The following is a 19,085-nucleotide window of genomic DNA, read 5'->3' as shown; positions in this document are numbered from 1 at the left end:
TGTTTTTGGACTATGGAGGTGTGACATCATCAGGAGCCATATTGGAAGAGAAGGCATGAGAAGCTTTAATCATGGACAGGATATTAAACATTGGGATATGTAAGACATACTGAAAGAATCACCATCTGTGGGCGCTGAGCCCATCCAAATTGTTAGGGTGACAAAGAAAGACAGAATTTTCCAACAGCTTTGTTGAGATATAATCAGTGCAAAATGAACTCTGCATATCAAAAATGTACGATCTGTTAAATTTTGATATACATATGCACCTGCAAAACAATCAGTATAACAAGATAATGAACACATCTGTCACCCCCAAACATTTTCTTTAAATTTCCATTTATTTATCTATATATGTGTGCACGTGTGTGTGTATGTGTGTGTGTGTGTGCACATGAAGAGGTAAGACATTTTCAGGAGTTCTCTTCTTCCACCTGTTTTGGGCACAGGGTCTCTCTTGTTTTGCTGAGATGCATATCTGACCTTCCAGCTGATTCTGTTCCCATGTCACCATAGGACTGTTAGAATTACAGGTGGACACTACTGTATCTGGATTTTCGTGTGGTTTCTTTGGGCTTGAACTTGAGTCTTTAAGCTTGTGTGGCAAGTGCTTCTATGTTCTGAACTATCTCCTGCCCCTGTTGTATCATTTTAAATTCCCACCACAGTGTGTGAGCATTTGCATTTTCCTGATGACGGCTGCCTCTGAGCACCTGTTGGGATGTTAGATTGCTATGTTTTCTAGACCTGTATATTAGACCTATCGTTTCTCTACTGTAGCATTTAGAGGATTTCTTATGTGTTTTGCCTTTTTACAGTCTCTGTATGTAGCCCTGATTGTCCCAGAACTCATTTGGTAGATAGATTGGCATCAGACTTACAGCAACCCCCCCTGCCTCTGCCTCCTAAGTACTTGATCACAAGCATGTGCCACTATATCCAGTTATATGTTGAATATAAGTCTTCTGTTGGAAATAAGATTTGCAAGATTTAAAATTCTTTTTACACGTTAACAGAATAGTAAAGAAAAAGCATATGGTCATCTGGTTCAACATTTATCAACATAAATACTGGGTTCAACCCTGTCTCGAAAAACCAAAAAAAAAAAAAAAATACTGGGTTCAGTTTGCTCATATCTCTTTGTGGATTTCTACATGTCTGTTGATGAGGGAACTTGGTCCCCAAATTTCCTTTCTTAAGACCATTCTTGGTTTAAGTGCAACGGTGATGCTGCTTTCATAAAATAAGTTGGAAAGCTGTATTCTGGAAGAAAATGTGTAGGATTATAGAGTTTGGAGCTTTATTTTTAATTTTTAAAAATTGTTTGGTGGATATCGCTAGAACTGGAGGTGTAATACAGCTGATTTTTGTATATTGACCTTGTTTGAATCCCACACCTCTGAGAAGCCAGCTTAGTTAGTTCCAGGAGACTCTTGGGAGGTTCCATCAGCTTTTCTACATGAAAGACCACACCATCACGGTTTTATCATCCCTTTCCACTGTAAATGACTGCGTTTTCTTCTGTCTGGCCGCAGCCTCTGGGGTAAGGTTGAGCAGAAGCTGGCAACAGGCAGGCCTGTGAGTGTTAGGATTTTTTTGTTTGTTTGTTCTTGGTAAGAGTCTCTTTGTTGAGCTCAGAAAGTAGAAACTTTCTTCCTCATTTCCTAGGAGCTGTGTCAATAGTAATATTAAGTTCTGTCAAATGTGGCTTTTCTTTTGTTTGTTTTTTTTCTATAGAGATGACCATAATATTTTTTTATTATCCTGTTAAAATAGAAGATTAGATTTATTGTTTTTTAAGATATTAAATTCATAATTCATTCATGGAATAAGTTCATTTGATGATCATGGATCCAGTTTACAAAAACTGTGTTAAAATTTTTTGCAACTGATTTTCCTGAAGAATCCTGGAGACCTATAAATGCATTATATACAGTACTAGGTTATATAAGGTCACATGTGTGCATCATTATATATAATATTGAGCTATATAGGGACATGTATGTGCTGGCTCATATAAGGGCATTTTCATGCAAGTGTATATTCTATTTTGAGCTTATTTGCCCCATAACTCCCTCTTCTCCCCTCTGCCTCACCCCCTCTCATTAGTCCCCTTCGTCTTCCAGGGAGTTTTACTCTGCTTCCATGTCCTCTATGTTTATGTGGTTTTGTAGATTTGTGTGGAATCTGGGATCCACAAAAGAGAGAAAGCATGCAACGTGCCTTTCTCTGTGATGTGTTGATGTGGAGTGGGGTAGTTGGGTCATATAGTAGATCTAGTTTTAGTTTTTCCTGAGAAACCTCCATACTGACTTCCTTAGTGGCTGTTTTCACATTTCCACCGGTAATATGTAAGTGTTCCTCAGATCTAGAGTTTTCTTTTCTTATGCTGTCATTGGCTACCTTATAGAGCAACTTGGAAAACATTTGCTGTCCTTCAGTTTCCTGGTTGTGTTCAACCTGTAATACAGATGGATTTTTTTTAAATTAGTTTTATGGCCCTGGGGACTGAACCATGGGTATGCTAGGAAAGGGTCTCCTGGCCTATACTTACCAGTCCCACCTCACCTTGGTGAATGTCAAATGCTTTTAAAATGCTTTAGATATTTTTAGCCAGGTGTTGGTGGCACACACCTTTAGTCCTAGCACCTGAGAGGCAGAAGCAGGCGATCTCTGTGAGTTCGAGGCCAGCCTGGTCTACAAGAGCTAGTTCCAAGACAGGGTTACACAGAGAATCCCTGTCTTGAAAAAACAAACAAACAAACAAACAAGAAAAGCTATAGATATTTTGGGGATTTGTTTGGGGACATGGTTAAATCCCTGGAAACTATTTTATTCTTTCCTATTTTTCTTTTGAGGGTTTTCAGGCAGGCCAGTACATTTAATCAATACCTAATTTATTTCTACTTCTGAGTTCTCTGATGTTCTGTGATGTGTTTTTCACTCTGGCTAGGGAAAGCAGGAACTGTTATCAGAGGCTTTTTGTGAGCTCCAGTACTCATTCCTTCTGATCCTCTCTGGGGACTTCTTGCCTTGGTCACAAGTGTTTTCCTTCCATGTTTTCACTGATTGAACTCTAGGGAATGATGGCATTACTGAGAGAGGCACTACCTACAACAGGCAAAATACAAGCTTGCCTGGGGTGAGAATGTTTTATAAAACACCAATGCAATGCATTTGCTGATTGCTTAAGTTTTCCTACAGAAAGGTAGATGTAAAACTTCTAAGGAACTTGGCAATTCCAGGAGTACATACTACCTCTTGCAACACGGCAGCAGCTTGGTAGCCTTGAGTCACAAACAGTCCTGGAGCACTTGCTGGCAATGTTTATTAAATTGGGATATAAACTTAACTAGAGGCACCTACCCACTCGGATGGCCTGTATTACTGGGCGCTGTATTCATCTAATAGCAGGTGGTTAATACATGATTGATTTGGAATTTCAGCCTTCTTGTCCCATGGCTCTTGGCTTTGCTTCTTTGGGGAACAGCTCAGCAGGACCAGTAGCTGAGAGGGCACAAGTACAGCGCCATGGGGAGGAATGGAAATGTAAGGAGAAACTGGCCGCCAGTCGGCCATTGTCAGTTCTTTTAATTTATGGCTGGCAGGTGAGCGCTGGATGCTTCCTGCCTTGGCTTGGTTCCTGACATTTTGTTAGAGTTGGTTCAAGTTTTTTTTTTTAATTTATTTTTATACCTTGAGTCCTTCAAATGAGGGTGGGAAGGCAAAAAACAGGGTGTTTAGGGGAAGAAAGGATTGAATGGAGGGAGAGAGGACTGAGAGCAGAGGGAAAGACAGAAAGGGGAAAAGAAAGAAGGATGGAGCTTTGGAGGAACAGGAAGGGCGGAATGGGGAGTGGAGAAGAGGCAGAAAGAGAACTAAATCAGAGGAGGGAAAGAGGAGAAAGGAGAAGTATAGAGGGAGAGGAAGGGGGGGAGAGGACAGAAATAATAGAGAGAGAGGGAGAGGGGAGGGGAAAGAAGGAAGAAGGGTGAGGGAGAGTTTTTGGCTAACTCGTGGAGACACGGAAGACATGACTTTGCAGCGTGTCTTTGGAACCCTTGGGTGCGCTGCACGAGGTGGGACTAGGTCCACAGGTGTCATCTCCCCGGTTCTCGTCCTCCCTCCTTTCGCTCCCCTCCCTCCCTCACTCCCGGTCGCTGTCCGAGGTGCCCCTAGGTCATCCCTGGGAGCCAACAGGGAACAGGGGTGGGCGGAGTCAAGGCGGCCGGACCGGAGCGGGGCTACCCTGCCAGCCAACCGCACATGCTGGAAGCGGGGGAGTGGGCGGGGCCTGTTGCACGTGACTCTCAGTGGGCTTTTAATCTGCTGGGCGCTGCTTGCCAGCGTGCTGGTGCTTTGCCGGAGACTCTCCGCCCAGGCGAGCCGCCCCAGGAACTGCGCGAAGGTCACTGCAGCCCGCCGCCTATCCATCTACCCTCCATCCATCCATTCATCCATCCATCTTCCGTCCGTCTGTCCATCCCTCGCACTGCGCTCTCTTCCCAGCCGCCCCAGCCGCCCAGCGCCATGAATCAGATAGAGCCCGGAGTGCAGTACAACTACGTCTACGACGAAGATGAGTACATGATCCAGGAGGAGGAGTGGGACCGAGACCTACTCCTCGACCCGGCCTGGGAGAAGCAGCAGAGGAAGGTCAGTAGGGTCCCACGTGTCTGTGTACGGGTCCCCATGGGGTGGGAGGTGTCGCCGGCTGTGGTCACTAGAAGAGGCTCCCTGGTGGAGGTGCTGTGGTCCTTCCAGCACCCCCACCCTCTACCCGCCCCACATCAGAAAGGACAGCACGTCTAGGGATAGGCAGGACACCGGTGTGTGTGTGTGTGTGTGTGTGTGTGTGTGTGTAAGTTAACGTAAGTCAGAAAACAAATGATGTTCGAAAAATTTTATTAGACTAGAATCTGAGAGTCTCAGTTGTGCTTTCGTTCATGACCTTGGCTTAAAGTTGTTCTGTGACAGACCCTGCTCTTTTCGTTTGCCCCAAGCCTATCTCCCCACTAAGACACAAAAATGAAAACCCGTTCTTCCCAACCTTCCATAGGTCTGGCCCAAAGAGTGGTTGAAGACCATTATTAAACATGTTGGGCTCCTTGAAGAGGGATACTGTAGAACCTTAGACATTCACCTACAAAGTAATAATCATTTCACACTCTATTTATAGTTCATTGAGGTAAGCACACAGGGATGAAGGAGGCAGCCAGCTCCTAAGAGCTCCCTCCTCATCCCGGTTGGTGCTCTCTGGGGCCTAATGGAACATTCCACTAGTTCAGGGTTTCTTCTTGATCTTGGCTAAAACAAATAAGGGACGCTCACCAGGAGGCTAAGTTCCACCTCGATTTGGCTGGGCATAGAGCCTGGATGGTTCAACAAGACAACAGACTAACCCAGCATTGTGATAAAAGCCAGTTTCCCAAGCCTCATGCCTACTCTTCCTATTTTTTTTCTGGGTATAAGGAAGGTGGATTTCCCTTCTCAGAGCCTACTTTCAAGTTGATGTTTAGTGTGACTGTAGATGCCTGAGGGTTTCTATGGATGATTGTCTGACATGTGTGGACAGTGAGTGTTTCATGTTGGAGATCTATGTACCATCTCTCCCAGTGGTGTGAGCAAGATGGGAAAAGACCTCCTGCTTGAGTAGTTACCAAAGGTTATTGGTTAAGTGCTACTTTTGCATCAGTGTTTCTCCTTTCTTGTTTCCTCTCTCTTAAACCCCCAGTAACAGTTCTGTTCTTACTATGGCTTTGAAGCCTGAGTATGAGAATTCCCTGAGATGTCTGTCATCACTCCCTTTTTTGGGAACAAGGGACTGAGGCCCATACATTTAGAAACTGAGTCTAGTTAAAGGGCTTACCGAGAGGGAGGCACATGACCCTGAGGGTTATCCTGTGCCATCTGGATGGGTCGGTGTGTAATAATCACTTGGTAAGAAGTTGAAAAGTGGCTTAATTCTAACAATCAAAGTCTCACTTTGTTTTTTAATTTTCTCAACAAGTTTGATTACATTTTTTCATGGCTTAAAAAAGAACTCAGCTTTTATGTTTTTGTTTTGAAGATTGGTCATTTCTTATAACTTAAAATTCTTATAATTGGTTATTTCTTATAACTCAGCTTATGCATAGAACAAGGAGAATACCCATCATTTTTTAAAGCCAGAGTCTGGTTTCAGAAGTTTCTGTTGATTCTAAGAAAATACGGTACACAGCAGAAGAGACATTGTCAGTTTCTGAGGCCATATCGTTGCCTTCTGACATAATAATTTAAAATGTATTTATAATATTTTTGTCTAAGTGGTATTGCCCCATTTTTTTAATTTTAGGATTCCTGCATGATCTGTTATTACAATTGTAATAGCACTTGAAGTATGTTATTCAATAGCTGAACTATTACTTGACCCAGTTCAAAAAAAATTCCAAAAGCTGTAAAACGATCATCATTTTTCCCCTTAAGATATATTAAGCTGAATGTGGTATCACATGCCCATAATCCCTGCACACAAGAGACGGAGCCAGGAGGATTGCTGCAAGTTGGAGGCTAGCCTGGAATACATTGGAAAAAAAGGAAAGAAAAAAAGAAAGCTTAGGTGTTGGAGATGCTAGGGTAAGCAAAGCCCTGGCATTCTCAGAACACAGACCTGCACGGATGTGCACACAGACCTTTCCACTTTTGGTAGAGAACTTGCTGCAGTCAGTGAAACTGTGTGGAACCATGAGCTCAGTGCAGCCAGAGCAGTGGCCTCTATATTTGTCCTATGAGCCACCGTTGGAACCAGCAGATGAGATGCCATTGTTTCTATTGTGGGCTACCTTCTCTGCACTTGCCATTTCAGTGATATGCTGGGTATGTGATCTGTCAACAGATGCTGGTGGCTCACAGTGACGTCGGTGGCACGCTAATGGATGCGGTGCCTAATTATACCCACAGTGCAGAGGCTTGGGGCTGTGGTAATCCCTGCCCCCTGCTGTGGAATGCCTTGCTGCAGAAGGCCTCAGAAACAGTAGAGTGTTTTCTTTTAAAAGGTCACTCAAGAGATGTTGGGCTTAGGCTGTGTGTGCTGGCATGCCCACCTTATCTGGGTCCATGGGGTAGACTCTACATGGTCTATAAAGATTGTGTTTTAAATTTAACTACACCTAAAAGATTGGAGAACAGCTCCTGTAGTGGTGAGATGGAACATTTAAAATGGTAATGAAGGCTAGGAATGTAGCTCAATTGGTAGTGTTTATCTAGCATCTAGTGGGTCCTAGGTTCAATCCCCAGTGCTACACAAACAGGGTATGGTGGTGTATGTCTTTAATTCCAGCACATGGGAGGTCGAGACAAGAAGATCAGAAGTTCAAGGCCTTCTTCAGCTACTTAGTAGATTTGAGACCAACCTGGGATGCATGAGATTCTGTCTCAGAAAAACAAAACAAAACAGGAAGCAGGAATGGCAGCAGAGAGTATCAGGCTATACCTGGAGTTAGAGAGAAACTTTATCATACAGGACAGTTTAGGGATTCTCATTTCCAGGTAAGTCAGGCTGCCTCCAGGGCTTGTCAAAACCTTTAACACTGATGTTCTCCCACATATGTGGGAGTCTCAAAACAGGCTTCCTCTCAGCTGCAGGGAAGCCTAGGCGGATGGAAACCTGTCACATCAGCGATCCTGAATGTGCACTGCCCCTGAAAGTACAGAACAGCTCTCTTTAACCTCGTGGAGATGAGAGCAGGTCTTAGAAAAGATTTATCCGTTTCCTGTTAACATACCTAAAGGGTCCTTCCATCCCTGTACCTGCTTCCGTGATCATGACTTTTCTAGCCTGCGGGCATCCCAGTTCTGCTGCGTTCTTTTCAGTTTAGACAGCCCCATTCTCTGTGGAGCTGTCTCCTAGCAGCCTGGCCACCCCAGTGACATGTGGCCGGTTGATGAGGCAGCCTGGAATGATAGGTGTGTGGGAGCAGCTGGCTACAGGGTGGGGATTAGCGGTCAGGATCTTTCGGACTGCCCCTTCTGTGTTCTGTGTGGGCTAAGGGCGCTTAAGGGCATGAAGTCCAAGCCCTCGATATTGGGGATTGAACTTGTGGCTTCATATGTTCTAGGCAAGAGCTCTACCACAGAGCCACATCCCCAGCTGTGACATGAACTCTTGTGTGAGGTTTTCATGAGGAAAAAAGGAACTATTTGGACACATGAACAAGCTGTGGGGTTTCTCAGATTCCGGAGACCCTGATGGTTCTCAGCTCTTCTTGGTTCTTTCTTGTTGAACTGCAGTTGAGTCCATACATCTTTCAAGCCTCGATTTGTTCATTTATGAAACAAGATAAGATTCTTTCATACATCATCAGATTGTGCCTTAGTCAAGTGTTTAAGCTGAGTTAGTTCACAGGGGCTTTATATACTGCAAAGTGATCCATATATATTAAATGCTACTGTCGGTCTTAGAAGGCAGTGCTTGTTAATTTGACCAATCGGTCTGACAGTCATCATTACTATGCTTGGACTCAGGAGGGAGAGTGAAGTATAAGATTCAGTCCTTGGCGATTGGGATGTGCTATTTTTGATAGCAGTAAAATATATACAACATGAGCTGGGCATGTAGCTTGGTGGTAGAACACTTCCTTAGTATGAGCAAAACTCTAGGTTCCATTCCTAGCACTAAACACACACACACACACACACACACACACACACACACACCAGTGCACACACACGCACGCACACACACACACACACCAGTACACACACGAGCGCGCGCGCACACACACAGCCCCAGAATAAAATATACATAATATAAAATAAGCTACTTTATTTTAACATTTGTTTATTTAAAACATACCATGTTAGCTATTTATTTTAAAAACTTTAACATTTGTCTGTATGTGATAGGTGAATGCGTGCTATGGCTACGCATGCCATGGATGTTAGAGGGTAACCTGTAGGAGTCAGTTTTCTCCTTTCATGATATAGATTATGGAATCCAACTCAGGTTGGCAGGCTCAGAGACAAGCACTTCCACCTGCCGAATCATCTCACTGGCCCCCAGCTTTAACCATTTTAAGGGCGCACAGTTCATAGGTATTATGTACCTCACAAGCACTATTAATTGCCAGCTCTTTTCTATCTTCCCATGCAGAAACTCTCCCTCTTTCTATGCCTGCTTCCCATGCTCCCCTTCCCTGGTGTACTTTTAAGGATAAGATTTGCAAGTGTGAATATTTAGCGCATAAGAATTGTTTAATATCAAATGCTGGTTGCTCACCTAAAGCTTAAAGTTCCCGGGAGGTGGAATAAGGAGAATCGTTGTGGGTGGAGAATAATAAGAGAGTTCGCCAAAGGTCAGACGTTGAGCTGGGCTTGCACTGAGCTGGGCTTGCACTGAAGTAGTTGTTAGCTGAGTGGAGAGGGGAGAGAACCAGCCTTCTTGAGTAGAGAAACGGTGTGAAGCCCCGTGGTGGGTTTTGGAGGAGAGATAAGGAGGGATCATCAGTGAAGTATCACTGATTTCTATGAGCCCTTTAGCACCAACTGGATGAGCTTCTCTCCAGTTTTACGGGGAGCCCATTTCTTTTACCCCCTCATAGAGCCGCAGGGAACAGTTTCAGAGGTAAACATGCAGAGAGACAACTTGATCATCAAAGTCTAGCTCTGTATTCTTGAGCTCATTGGGTTGAAGAAGTGTGAAAGCAGACTAGCGTCACCAAAACTGAGGGTGCCAAGACACAGACAGAGCAAAGGTTGGAGAAAGTGTGGTCAAGTGGATGGCAGCGGGCATCGTAGCCAGGTGGATGTGGACTTCACTCTCCAGGCGACGAAGCTTCTGAGGTCTGAGCTAGGAAGAGACTGGCTTATGGAAGTTTACTATTTCAGGGTTGATTCAGGTGGGGAGGGTCTAAGGTAGAAGCCTGCTATGGGGCCACGGGGATAGAGTGATGACCATTAGAACCAACAGTTAATGGATGCGTTATCCAGGGAGGCATCCACTAGAGAGAAGTGAGGACCACATAACCACCTGGACCATGGTAGGCTGTTGGACCAATCTATTTCAGCAGATGTGATCTTCCCAGTGAGTGTCCCTGCACCGACAACTGGCGACAGTGGCACTGACAATAACAGTGTCTAATGAGAGCATCTCTTTATCAGCCCGAAGATTGTCTGGATGGACGCTACTTACAGGATGTATCATTATTTAGCACAGGGCATGAACGGCCCCATCCAAAGTGGCTAGTCCCCGCATCTAGGGAGGAGAGATTAGAGTTCTAGATAGCCTTGCAGGGCTAGAGCAAGCTTTGGGAGTAGAGAGATAAGGAAGTGAGGACAGAACTCTTCTGTGAGATTTAGGAAGCCCACACATCCCACCCAAGGAAACAGTTGTTACAAATACATGCTTAGTTTGCCTGAGAGGTTCTAAGATGCCCCAAATCACTGTTTTTATCTTTCGTCGTTGGGAATAGGGTGCGCCCTGTCCTTTCAGGCAGATTCACCAAGTAAGAAACGTGAGACCAAAATACGGTTTTCTTTGCACGTGGGAGGAGGAAGAGAAGTCTTAACTGGGAACCTTAATTAACACAGTGTCAGAGAGCTGTCAGAAAGTCTGCAGTTGGTTGCTGCAGCTAGGAGACGCCCATGGAAAAGGCGCAGGCTGGAGTGGGTGGGGAGCCGTGCAGAGGAGTCGGTATGGAATCCGTTGGAGGACAGTCAGAACTCTGCCTCCGTTTCCCTGGGAACAGGACTAGTTCTTCCAGAAGGAAGAGAATGCTAATGGTGGGGAGGTAAACTTAGATGCTGTGCTCTGTGCTCTGTGCTCTGCGCTCTGCCGATTTCAGAGGAAGAGAACTCTTCTTCAGTGCAGGAACGTGGCCTCCTGCGTGTTCAGTGTGTGCAGGTTCACGTGTATGTGTGGAGGGGGGTGGACAGAGGTTAATATTAGGTGTCATACTCAGTCTCTTCCCACCTTATTATTTTGAGGCAGGGTGTTTTATCATTGAGAGACCCGAAGCTCGCTGATTCAGCGAGACTGCCTGGCCTGCACCAGAGTGCCTCCTGTCTCGGCCTCCGTAGCACAGGTTTTACAGATACATGCCTCTAGAACTGATTTTTTTTTACTTGTATGCTGGGGTTTTGAATTCAGATCCTCATGTTTGAGCAACCAGCTCTTTACTGATTGAGCCCTCTTGCCAGCCCTTGATGTGGGTCTTTCCATAGAAGTCCCAGGAAAGTTTTAGTGTAGTTTTTTTGTTGTGTTCTGCACAAACACAGGTATGAGCACGGGCTCACCCAGGCATAAACACACTCTTCCCCCATGTGTTCTAACCTGGAAAGTGACAGGTATTGGCACCTCAGCCCTGGTGGCGAGCAGATGATGAATGGACGCAGCGTGAATGCCACTGTCATTCTCCTCCCAAAGTCGCTGATGACTGAATCAAGAAGCCGTTCTGTCTCCTACATGTTTGTGGTCCATCAGTCCCTGGTTCCCATGGTGTCACATCCTGAAGTCCTTCCTCTAGACCCACTCCTTCTTCTTCTTGTCCCATTGCTGAGTACTTCATGCTTCCACACTCCCTGCCCTAGCGAAGGTGGTGGTTTCCTGTACAGTTCTTTCCCTGTGCGCTGGCTTGACACCAGCTTTTTTCCATGGCTCTGGTAAGAACCATCTTGGAAAGACATGAGCCTAGTTGAGGTGTCTGTTGCTGCTACCACCACCACCACTTCCTTCCTGTCCTCTCATTCTCTCCTCCTCCTCTTTCTTTTGACAGTATTGGAAACTGAACCCAAGGCTTAATGCATCTCAGGAAAGGACTTGGCCATAGAGCTATAGCTTCAGACCCCCCCCACAATTCTTAAAGGTCCCCCCCAGTTGTCCTTCATCGTGTTTTACCTGCTCCTTTATCTTATATACATCCCCCTCCCCTCCCTCCACTTCTAAGAGCCAATCTCCCCATCTCCCATCCCAGCATCCCCACTCTGGGAGGCCTGCCTGCTGGGATGGGAGTGTCTTGATACACTGTCTCCTAACCAGGGCTCAGAAGTGTCTCACCTTTGCAGCTCTCTCATTGGGCTTACTACACAGAGACCTTGATCATATTTATTGAATGAACAGATTATGAATCATCTTTCTGAAAACAGTGAATATAATTAGTTTTTTAATTAAAAATTAAACAAAAGTTTAATAGTTTTTTAAAAGTTATGTGTATGTGTGGGTGGGATATGCATACGTGTATAGTTTTTCTTGGATGCCAGAAGGCATTTGATCCCTTGGAGCTGGAGCTACAGGTGGTTATGGGATGTTTCCAGCCCTCCGTGCTCCCAGTCTTTTGTTTTTCCTTAAGCAGTTTTATAACTCTTCCAATTCCAACTAACTTTGTCCTGCAGTGCTTTTAAAACTTTAAAATGGTGATGGTAAGATGACTCAGTGTGCAAAAGCACTTCCTTACAAGCCTGATGACCCAAGTTTAATCCCCAGAGTTCACATAGGTGAAGAGAGAACTTCACTCTGTAAAGTTGTCCTCTCCTTCACTTGTGGCACACAGTGCATATTCACAGATGTGTGCGCACACACACACATCCACACACACTACACACACACACACACACACACACACACAGAGAGAGAGAGAGAGAGAGAGACAGACAGACAGACAGACAGACAGACAGACAGACAGGTGAAACGAGAAGGGGAACTTGTTAGGATGAGGAATGGGATCAGCAAGACTGGGAATGGACTAGAAGAAGGTAATAAAGGGTGATTGAAATACATAGGGCTGGAGAGATGGCTCAGTCATTAAGAGCCCTTGTTCTTGAAGAGGTCCCAGGTTCAAATCCCAGCACCCGCATGGTGACTCACAACTATCTATAACTCCAGTTCCAGAGGATTCACCAACTTCTTCTGGTCTCTGTGGGCATTGCATGCATATGGTACATAGACTACATGCAGGCAAAATACATGCAGAAAATTAAAAAATATTTTTAAAGTATTTGTATGTATTTGAACACATCATAATGAAACCCATTATTATATAATTAATATGTGCAATATAAAGAAGAAATAAGAGATGTATTTTTTTATAAAAGAAAATGAAGAATAGTTATGTTATGCCACATAGTATGTGAGACCCGGGAGCCACACTGGCCTTTGTAGCATTACTTTATATCATGTTTATGTCCTGTCCTGAAGTTAACATGACTGAGTTCTCATGAGTCATTTGCTTTGCCAAGGGGGGAAATAAATTTGTTCATCATTGTCTGTACAAATTGCTGTATACTTTGAAAATAGATTCTTTGTGTTATCTGGTACAGTAGTGTGTGCGTAAGGGGTGGAATGTGAGAAGCATGTAGTTTGGAACAGACTCTGATTGTTAAGCCGCATGGTTCAGTGGAGGCGTATGAGGTGGTTTGGGAAAGTGGGAATAGTATTTAGAACGAGGCTACAACTAAGTTCTGTGCAGGTAATTGTAACTGAGACCACAGGGACGCACAAAAAACTCTCCTCTTTGAAGCCACAAGGAATCTTCCGACTAGGGAAGTAGAGGAAGGAAAATGGAATCCAAAGTCACCTTGAGCTCCTGTCTGCATTCAAAGCCAGGCCAAGGTACTGGGAGATGCTGTCTCAGGACAGCAACAAAAAGCATTTTCAAGTGACTTTGTAATAGTGAGACAAGATGTGAAGACAGTGATTGCCGGGAGAGGTGGCAACCTCGTTTTCCTCTTGAGGTACTGCGTGTGTATTGGGTGGAACAGATGATTCTGGCTTCCCTAAACTGTGATTACTAAACACCATGAAGCCACTTCTCCCACACTGTCAGACTCAGACTGTATTCAGAGTTGACTACCAGGAGCACAGAAGAGCCAGCCTGAGGAACCGAGCTGTGGCCATTCTACCTCATCTCCCATGGCTTTTGCTTTTCAGGGAGTAAGGGAAGTGTTGGGGGCATTGTGAGGAGTTAAACTGTGGTATGTGGATTGAGGACAGATCAAGGCTAGAGTTCGGGAGGAGATGGCGACCAGGGAGGGCCCAAGGGAGGAAGGGGAGAGTAGAGGACTCCAGAGGATGAGGTGACAACAACCGAGAAAAGCTGTGCTTTTCCAGATGAAAACATGCACAATTACACAGCTTGGGACCATAAATTCGTCAAGCTGTCTTGGAGTTTTCCTTCTGGAGAAATTGCCCCTGGTACCCTGATAGAGCCTCAGCAGTGATCCCAGATCTACTTCCTGGAGCTATCACAGAATGGAACATCTCTTACTTCATGAGACAATTCACACTTTCAAAGGGAGCTCAAGCTATGAGGGATTGTTTGAGGGTGTGTGCTCAAGTCTGTGGGTAACCTTTCTGCCCACCACTGGTGGGCTTTATCGAGGGTGACATCATTGAAAATTTGTAAGGATTACTGAAAAACATAGATTTTTTTTTCATCTTAAAATACCAGGTGTAGCCGGGCGGTGGTGGCGCACGCCTTTAATCCCAGCACTCGGGAGGCAGAGGCAGGCGGATCTCTGTGAGTTCGAGACCAGCCTGCTCTACAAGAGCTAGTTCCAGGACAGGCTCCAAAAGCTACAGAGAAACCCTGTCTTGAAAAACCAAAAAAAAAAAAAAAATACCAGGTGTAGAGTTAAACATCAGTATTAATTTATACGCACGCACGCACGCGCGTGCACACACTCACACACACACACACATGCACCTATACACCTTTTTCCTCCTTTCTGAGGCAGCGTTTCAGTTTATAGACTGTGGTGGCCTTGAACTCTTGCTCCTTCCTGCCCTGTCTTCCAAGTGCTGGAATTACCGGCACGAGTCCCCACTTCAAACTCCCTATTTCATCATTTAAAAAGCTAAGATGGCTCGTCCGTACATAGATATTTTATCTTAAAGTTAAAAAGCACAGCTATTTTACATGTGGATAATTTCAGTCATGAAAATGGTAAGGGACACACAGAATGTTGCCAGCTCAGAGATTAACCTGTAGAGAATGTTTGTTGTTTGTTTGTTTTTGTTTGTTTGAAAGCACAGTGGGTCAGCAAGATGGCTCAGGGGTAAGGGCGCTTTCCACTAAGAATGACAACTTGAATTTGATTCCCAGGACCTACATGATAGGAGAGAATCAGTTCCTGGAATTGTCCTCTGACTCCCACATGTGTACTGTAGAACACATACATACACATAAATAAATAAATGTACTTTTAGAATTGTTTTTAAAAGGAAACAAATATGCTGATGAGAGACAGGCGAGCTGGAAAGATATACGCGCTGGGTTCACGTTTTCCACACTGACTCTTCCATTCTGCAATAGTTTCATGCAATTGGAAGTGATTGACGACTCTGTTGAATATCTTGGCATGTATGTTAGGTTTTTGAGAAGGACCTTTTCTTTCAGTATAATGCTAATCCCCAAATTAAAAGCAAAACCCAAGCAGACAGTAAAAGTGTTATTTTAATGTATGGATTTTCTTTTCTTTTTTACAAGTGGGCTTTAAAAAGGTGTGTGTAGGAAGGGATTTTGGCACATCATTCTGGTACCCTAAACTCTAAACTTTATGAAGCGGAGGCGAAACTGTTTTGAGAATTTCTAGACACCATTTTAACCATATATATATCACCTCTTGATTTCACAAAAATCGTGCAAGACACACATTTTTATCTTCAGTTTTTACTCAGCGATGTGGAGTTGCCTGCTGAATGGCTGCCGAAGATGGGGAAACGGTAGCTAGAAAATGCACACCGAATTTAGTCTGAATGAAAAAGATGCATTTTCTCTTACAATTAAAATTCAGTAAAAGAATAGAGTTGCCAGTTACTTTATTGCATATTTTTGGGCTCTAAGTGGTAAAACTAGACTTCCGGTCCAAACTTCTTAGCTCTAAGGGTAGGTTAGAAAGGGGTGGGTGGTGGCTAAAGAGACGACCTCTTGGGAAGAGCACTAGCTGCTCTTACGAAACACCCAGGCTTGGTTCCTAGCACCTACATGGCAGGTTACAACCATCTGTAATCCCAGTTTCAGGGAACCTGAAGTCCTTTTCTGGTCTCTGTGGCAACTAGGCACTCAAGGGGGTGCACAGCTAGACATGCAGGCAAGATACCCATACAAGTAAATAAAAATTAAAAAAAAAAAGATATCCAACTAGTTCTGTTTTTGTTGCTCTCTGCTCAGATCTATAACCAACAACCCAGAGCAGAAGTCTAGAATTTTAGCTGGGACTATATAGCACAGTTAGTATAATGCCTGCCACAATGCATGAAGCCCCATGTTTGATCACCAACACTGTACAAACCCACTGTGCTGGCACCTATAATTCCAGCACTTAACAGGCGAAGGCAGGAGAATCAGAAGTTCATAGTCATCAGCTACACAGAGAGCAAGATGGCTCAGAGGGTAAAGGTGCTGGTATTTGAGTTTAATCCTGGGAACCCAAATGGTGGAAGGAGAGGACCAACTCCTGAATGTTGTTCTGTGACTTCCACAGTTGAATTTTGGTATGTGTACAGCCATATCCTTCTCCCACAACACTCAAAAAATATATGTAATAGCAAAAAATTAAAACATGAAATTCTTAATGCTGACTCCCAAAACTACTTTGTGGGGGGGGGCAGGTAATCACTCTGCCAAGCCCCACCCTACTTTTTGTGACAGTCTCTTGCTGTGCACCCAGGCTCATTTTGAACTAAAAGTTCCCCCACCTCAGCTTCTCAAGTGCCAGAATTAAAGACTGGTACCTTCATGACTGGCTTTTAACTCAATGAGAGACTGTTTTGCCACTATTGTCCGATGTCTTCAAGGTCCTTAATCAAGAACACAAAGCTCCCAAGTGGAGTTACCTCTTTCAGGGAAGCAAAATATGGTGTGTTTAAAGCCAAGAGTTGAGGTTAGAGCTATCCTCCCACAGATGTCTGTCTGTCTGCAAGAACACATTCTGAGGTCAGATCTCCCTGGAGATTCAGCCAAAAGTGTTGAAAAATGACAGAGAATCACATTATATTTTAAATAAATTTTGCTTTTGTTTATTTGACTTCTTGTTATGAAAATTTTCAAAAATGTGTAGAAGCAGAGAATAAAATACATCCATTCCTCTCATGATGAGAAAGATCCAAGTTTCACAAATAGGGGCTGTTCAATTTTCAAAGGAAAAGGGATATTTATGTTACAAACACTTCACAGGATAGCCACGAGGCCCCAGTTAATGGGCATTTGTGGTTTACCTAGGATTTACTGTTCGCTTTGTTTTTCCTGTCTTTTTTTGCAGTCTAGAAAGCGAATCAAGAGCTTTACCCACTGAGCGACATTGCCAGCCTCCTTTTGCTTTATATTTTAACACAGGATCTCAACAAAGTGTCCAGGCTTGTCTGGAGCTCACTCTGTACCTTAGACTGGCCTTAAACTCATGATTCTCCTGTCTCAGCTTCCAAGCAGATGAGACAGCAGGCATGTGGCACTAAGTCCTGCTGCCTCTCCTGGTTTGGAAGCCTTCCTTCCTCCCCAAGGTCCTGTACTTCCTGCTGGGCTTCCTCTGTGCTCCATTTGTGCCCCACTAACCCTAAGATCCAAATTCTAATCTCTGATGCTCTTGACATTACATTTTAATTATGAAAGAAAAGGTTACTCATACCTTTCTGGGATTGATGGAGGAGAGTCATCTGTCTATGTGTTACTTTCATTGGTTAATAAAGAAACTGCCTTGGCCTTTTAATAGGACAAAAAATTAGGTAGGCAGAGTAGACAAAACAGAATTCTGGGAGAGAAAAAACAGACACTTCAGGCAGTCGCCATGCCTTTCCTCTCCGAGATGGACACGGCTAAGATCTCTCCTGGTAAGCGGCCACCTCATGGTGCTACATGGATTACTCAATATGGGTTAATTAGCCAATAAGAGGCTAAAACTAATGGGCCAGGCAGTGTTTAAAAGAATACAGTTTCCATGTAATTATTTCGTGTATAAAGCTAGCCAGGTGGCGGGACACAGCCCCGCCACTCCATCTACATGGGATAACCAGTATTTTGTTTTATTTTTAAAGATTGCTATTTTATATGTATAGATATTTTGCTACATGCATGCCTGTGCACTATGTGGGTGCCTGGTGCCCGTGGAGGCCAAAGACAGAGTTGGATTCCTTGGAAATGGAGTTACAAACTGTTAGGAACTGCATGTGGATGCTGGGAACTGAACCTGGGTCCTCTACAGAAGCAGTCAGTGCTCTTAATGGTTGAGCATCCCTCCTGCTGGGGGCCAACTCAACCCTGTGTGTCTCTATTACTTTTTGATCATTTTATGTGCTGTGTATCTGGTTTCATAAGCATTTATTCTCTTACGACATACAATTTGATATTAATCTGTGCCAGGCATTAAGAATGCTTATTTGTACATTTGAAGAGCTAAAATTTAAATGTTATTTAAATACATGAACTAAGAAGGTAGAGAGAAGACTCAGTGGTGGTTAAGGGCATGGTGCTGCCCCTCCTGAGGACCTAAGTTCAATTCTGCATACCCATTTTAGGTGGCTTTCAATCATCTGTAACTCCAGCTCCAGGGAATCAGATTTCCTCTTCTGGCCTTCTTAGGCAACTGCGCGCACATACATACACATTCACAAGCACATAAATAAAAACAAATCTTTAAATATCTGAATCCATAGAAAAGTCAGACATCTTGCTTTGTTTTTCTAATAGTTTAAGACTTCTCAGAATTACAGGAATTCATTTCTAAGTTTGGGTGCTTGAAAATTTAGGGATAAAGTGGGGATAAATATATTTACTGTGTTCTGAAATCATGTTCAAGGAGTCATTTCCCCTTAATTCCCTAAGGAGACACAGGTGGTGTGTTCCTGCTTGAGCCCTTTAAGGACTTGGTCAGGAAGTAGGAAAAGCCATGTCAGAGATGCCTGGTGTGTGACAGCGGCCTCTATTGCTGGGACTGGCATCTGGTAACTGGATCTGCAGGATTCCAAAGGATTTGTCTTCCTCAGTCCCAGCTCGGACAGGGTGTACCTTCATCCTTTGAACTGCAGCATGGGGTGTTGGAATATAGGGGTTTTCACATGGATATGCAAAGAATCTTTGGTTATCACCTTAGTAAGAGATGAGCTTCATCTGGCCTGGTGG

General features: G+C 44.1%; 1 protein-coding gene across 1 annotated transcript in view; it reads left to right on the top strand.

Annotated features, from left to right (window-relative positions):
* The first annotated feature begins 4,530 nt into the window (after positions 1-4,530).
* The window catches only part of Actn2 (actinin alpha 2), a 70,705-nt gene continuing 56,150 nt past the window's right edge, over positions 4,531-19,085 (top strand). Inside the window, exon 1 of the mRNA XM_038333612.1 lies at positions 4,531-4,656. Coding sequence (XP_038189540.1) covers positions 4,531-4,656 — 126 coding nt within the window. The remainder of the gene's footprint in view (positions 4,657-19,085) is intronic.

Source organism: Arvicola amphibius, chromosome 6 (genome assembly GCF_903992535.2).
Source record: "Arvicola amphibius chromosome 6, mArvAmp1.2, whole genome shotgun sequence".
NCBI classification, from domain to species: Eukaryota; Metazoa; Chordata; class Mammalia; order Rodentia; family Cricetidae; genus Arvicola; species Arvicola amphibius.
This window is presented reverse-complemented; position numbering and strand designations above follow the sequence as displayed.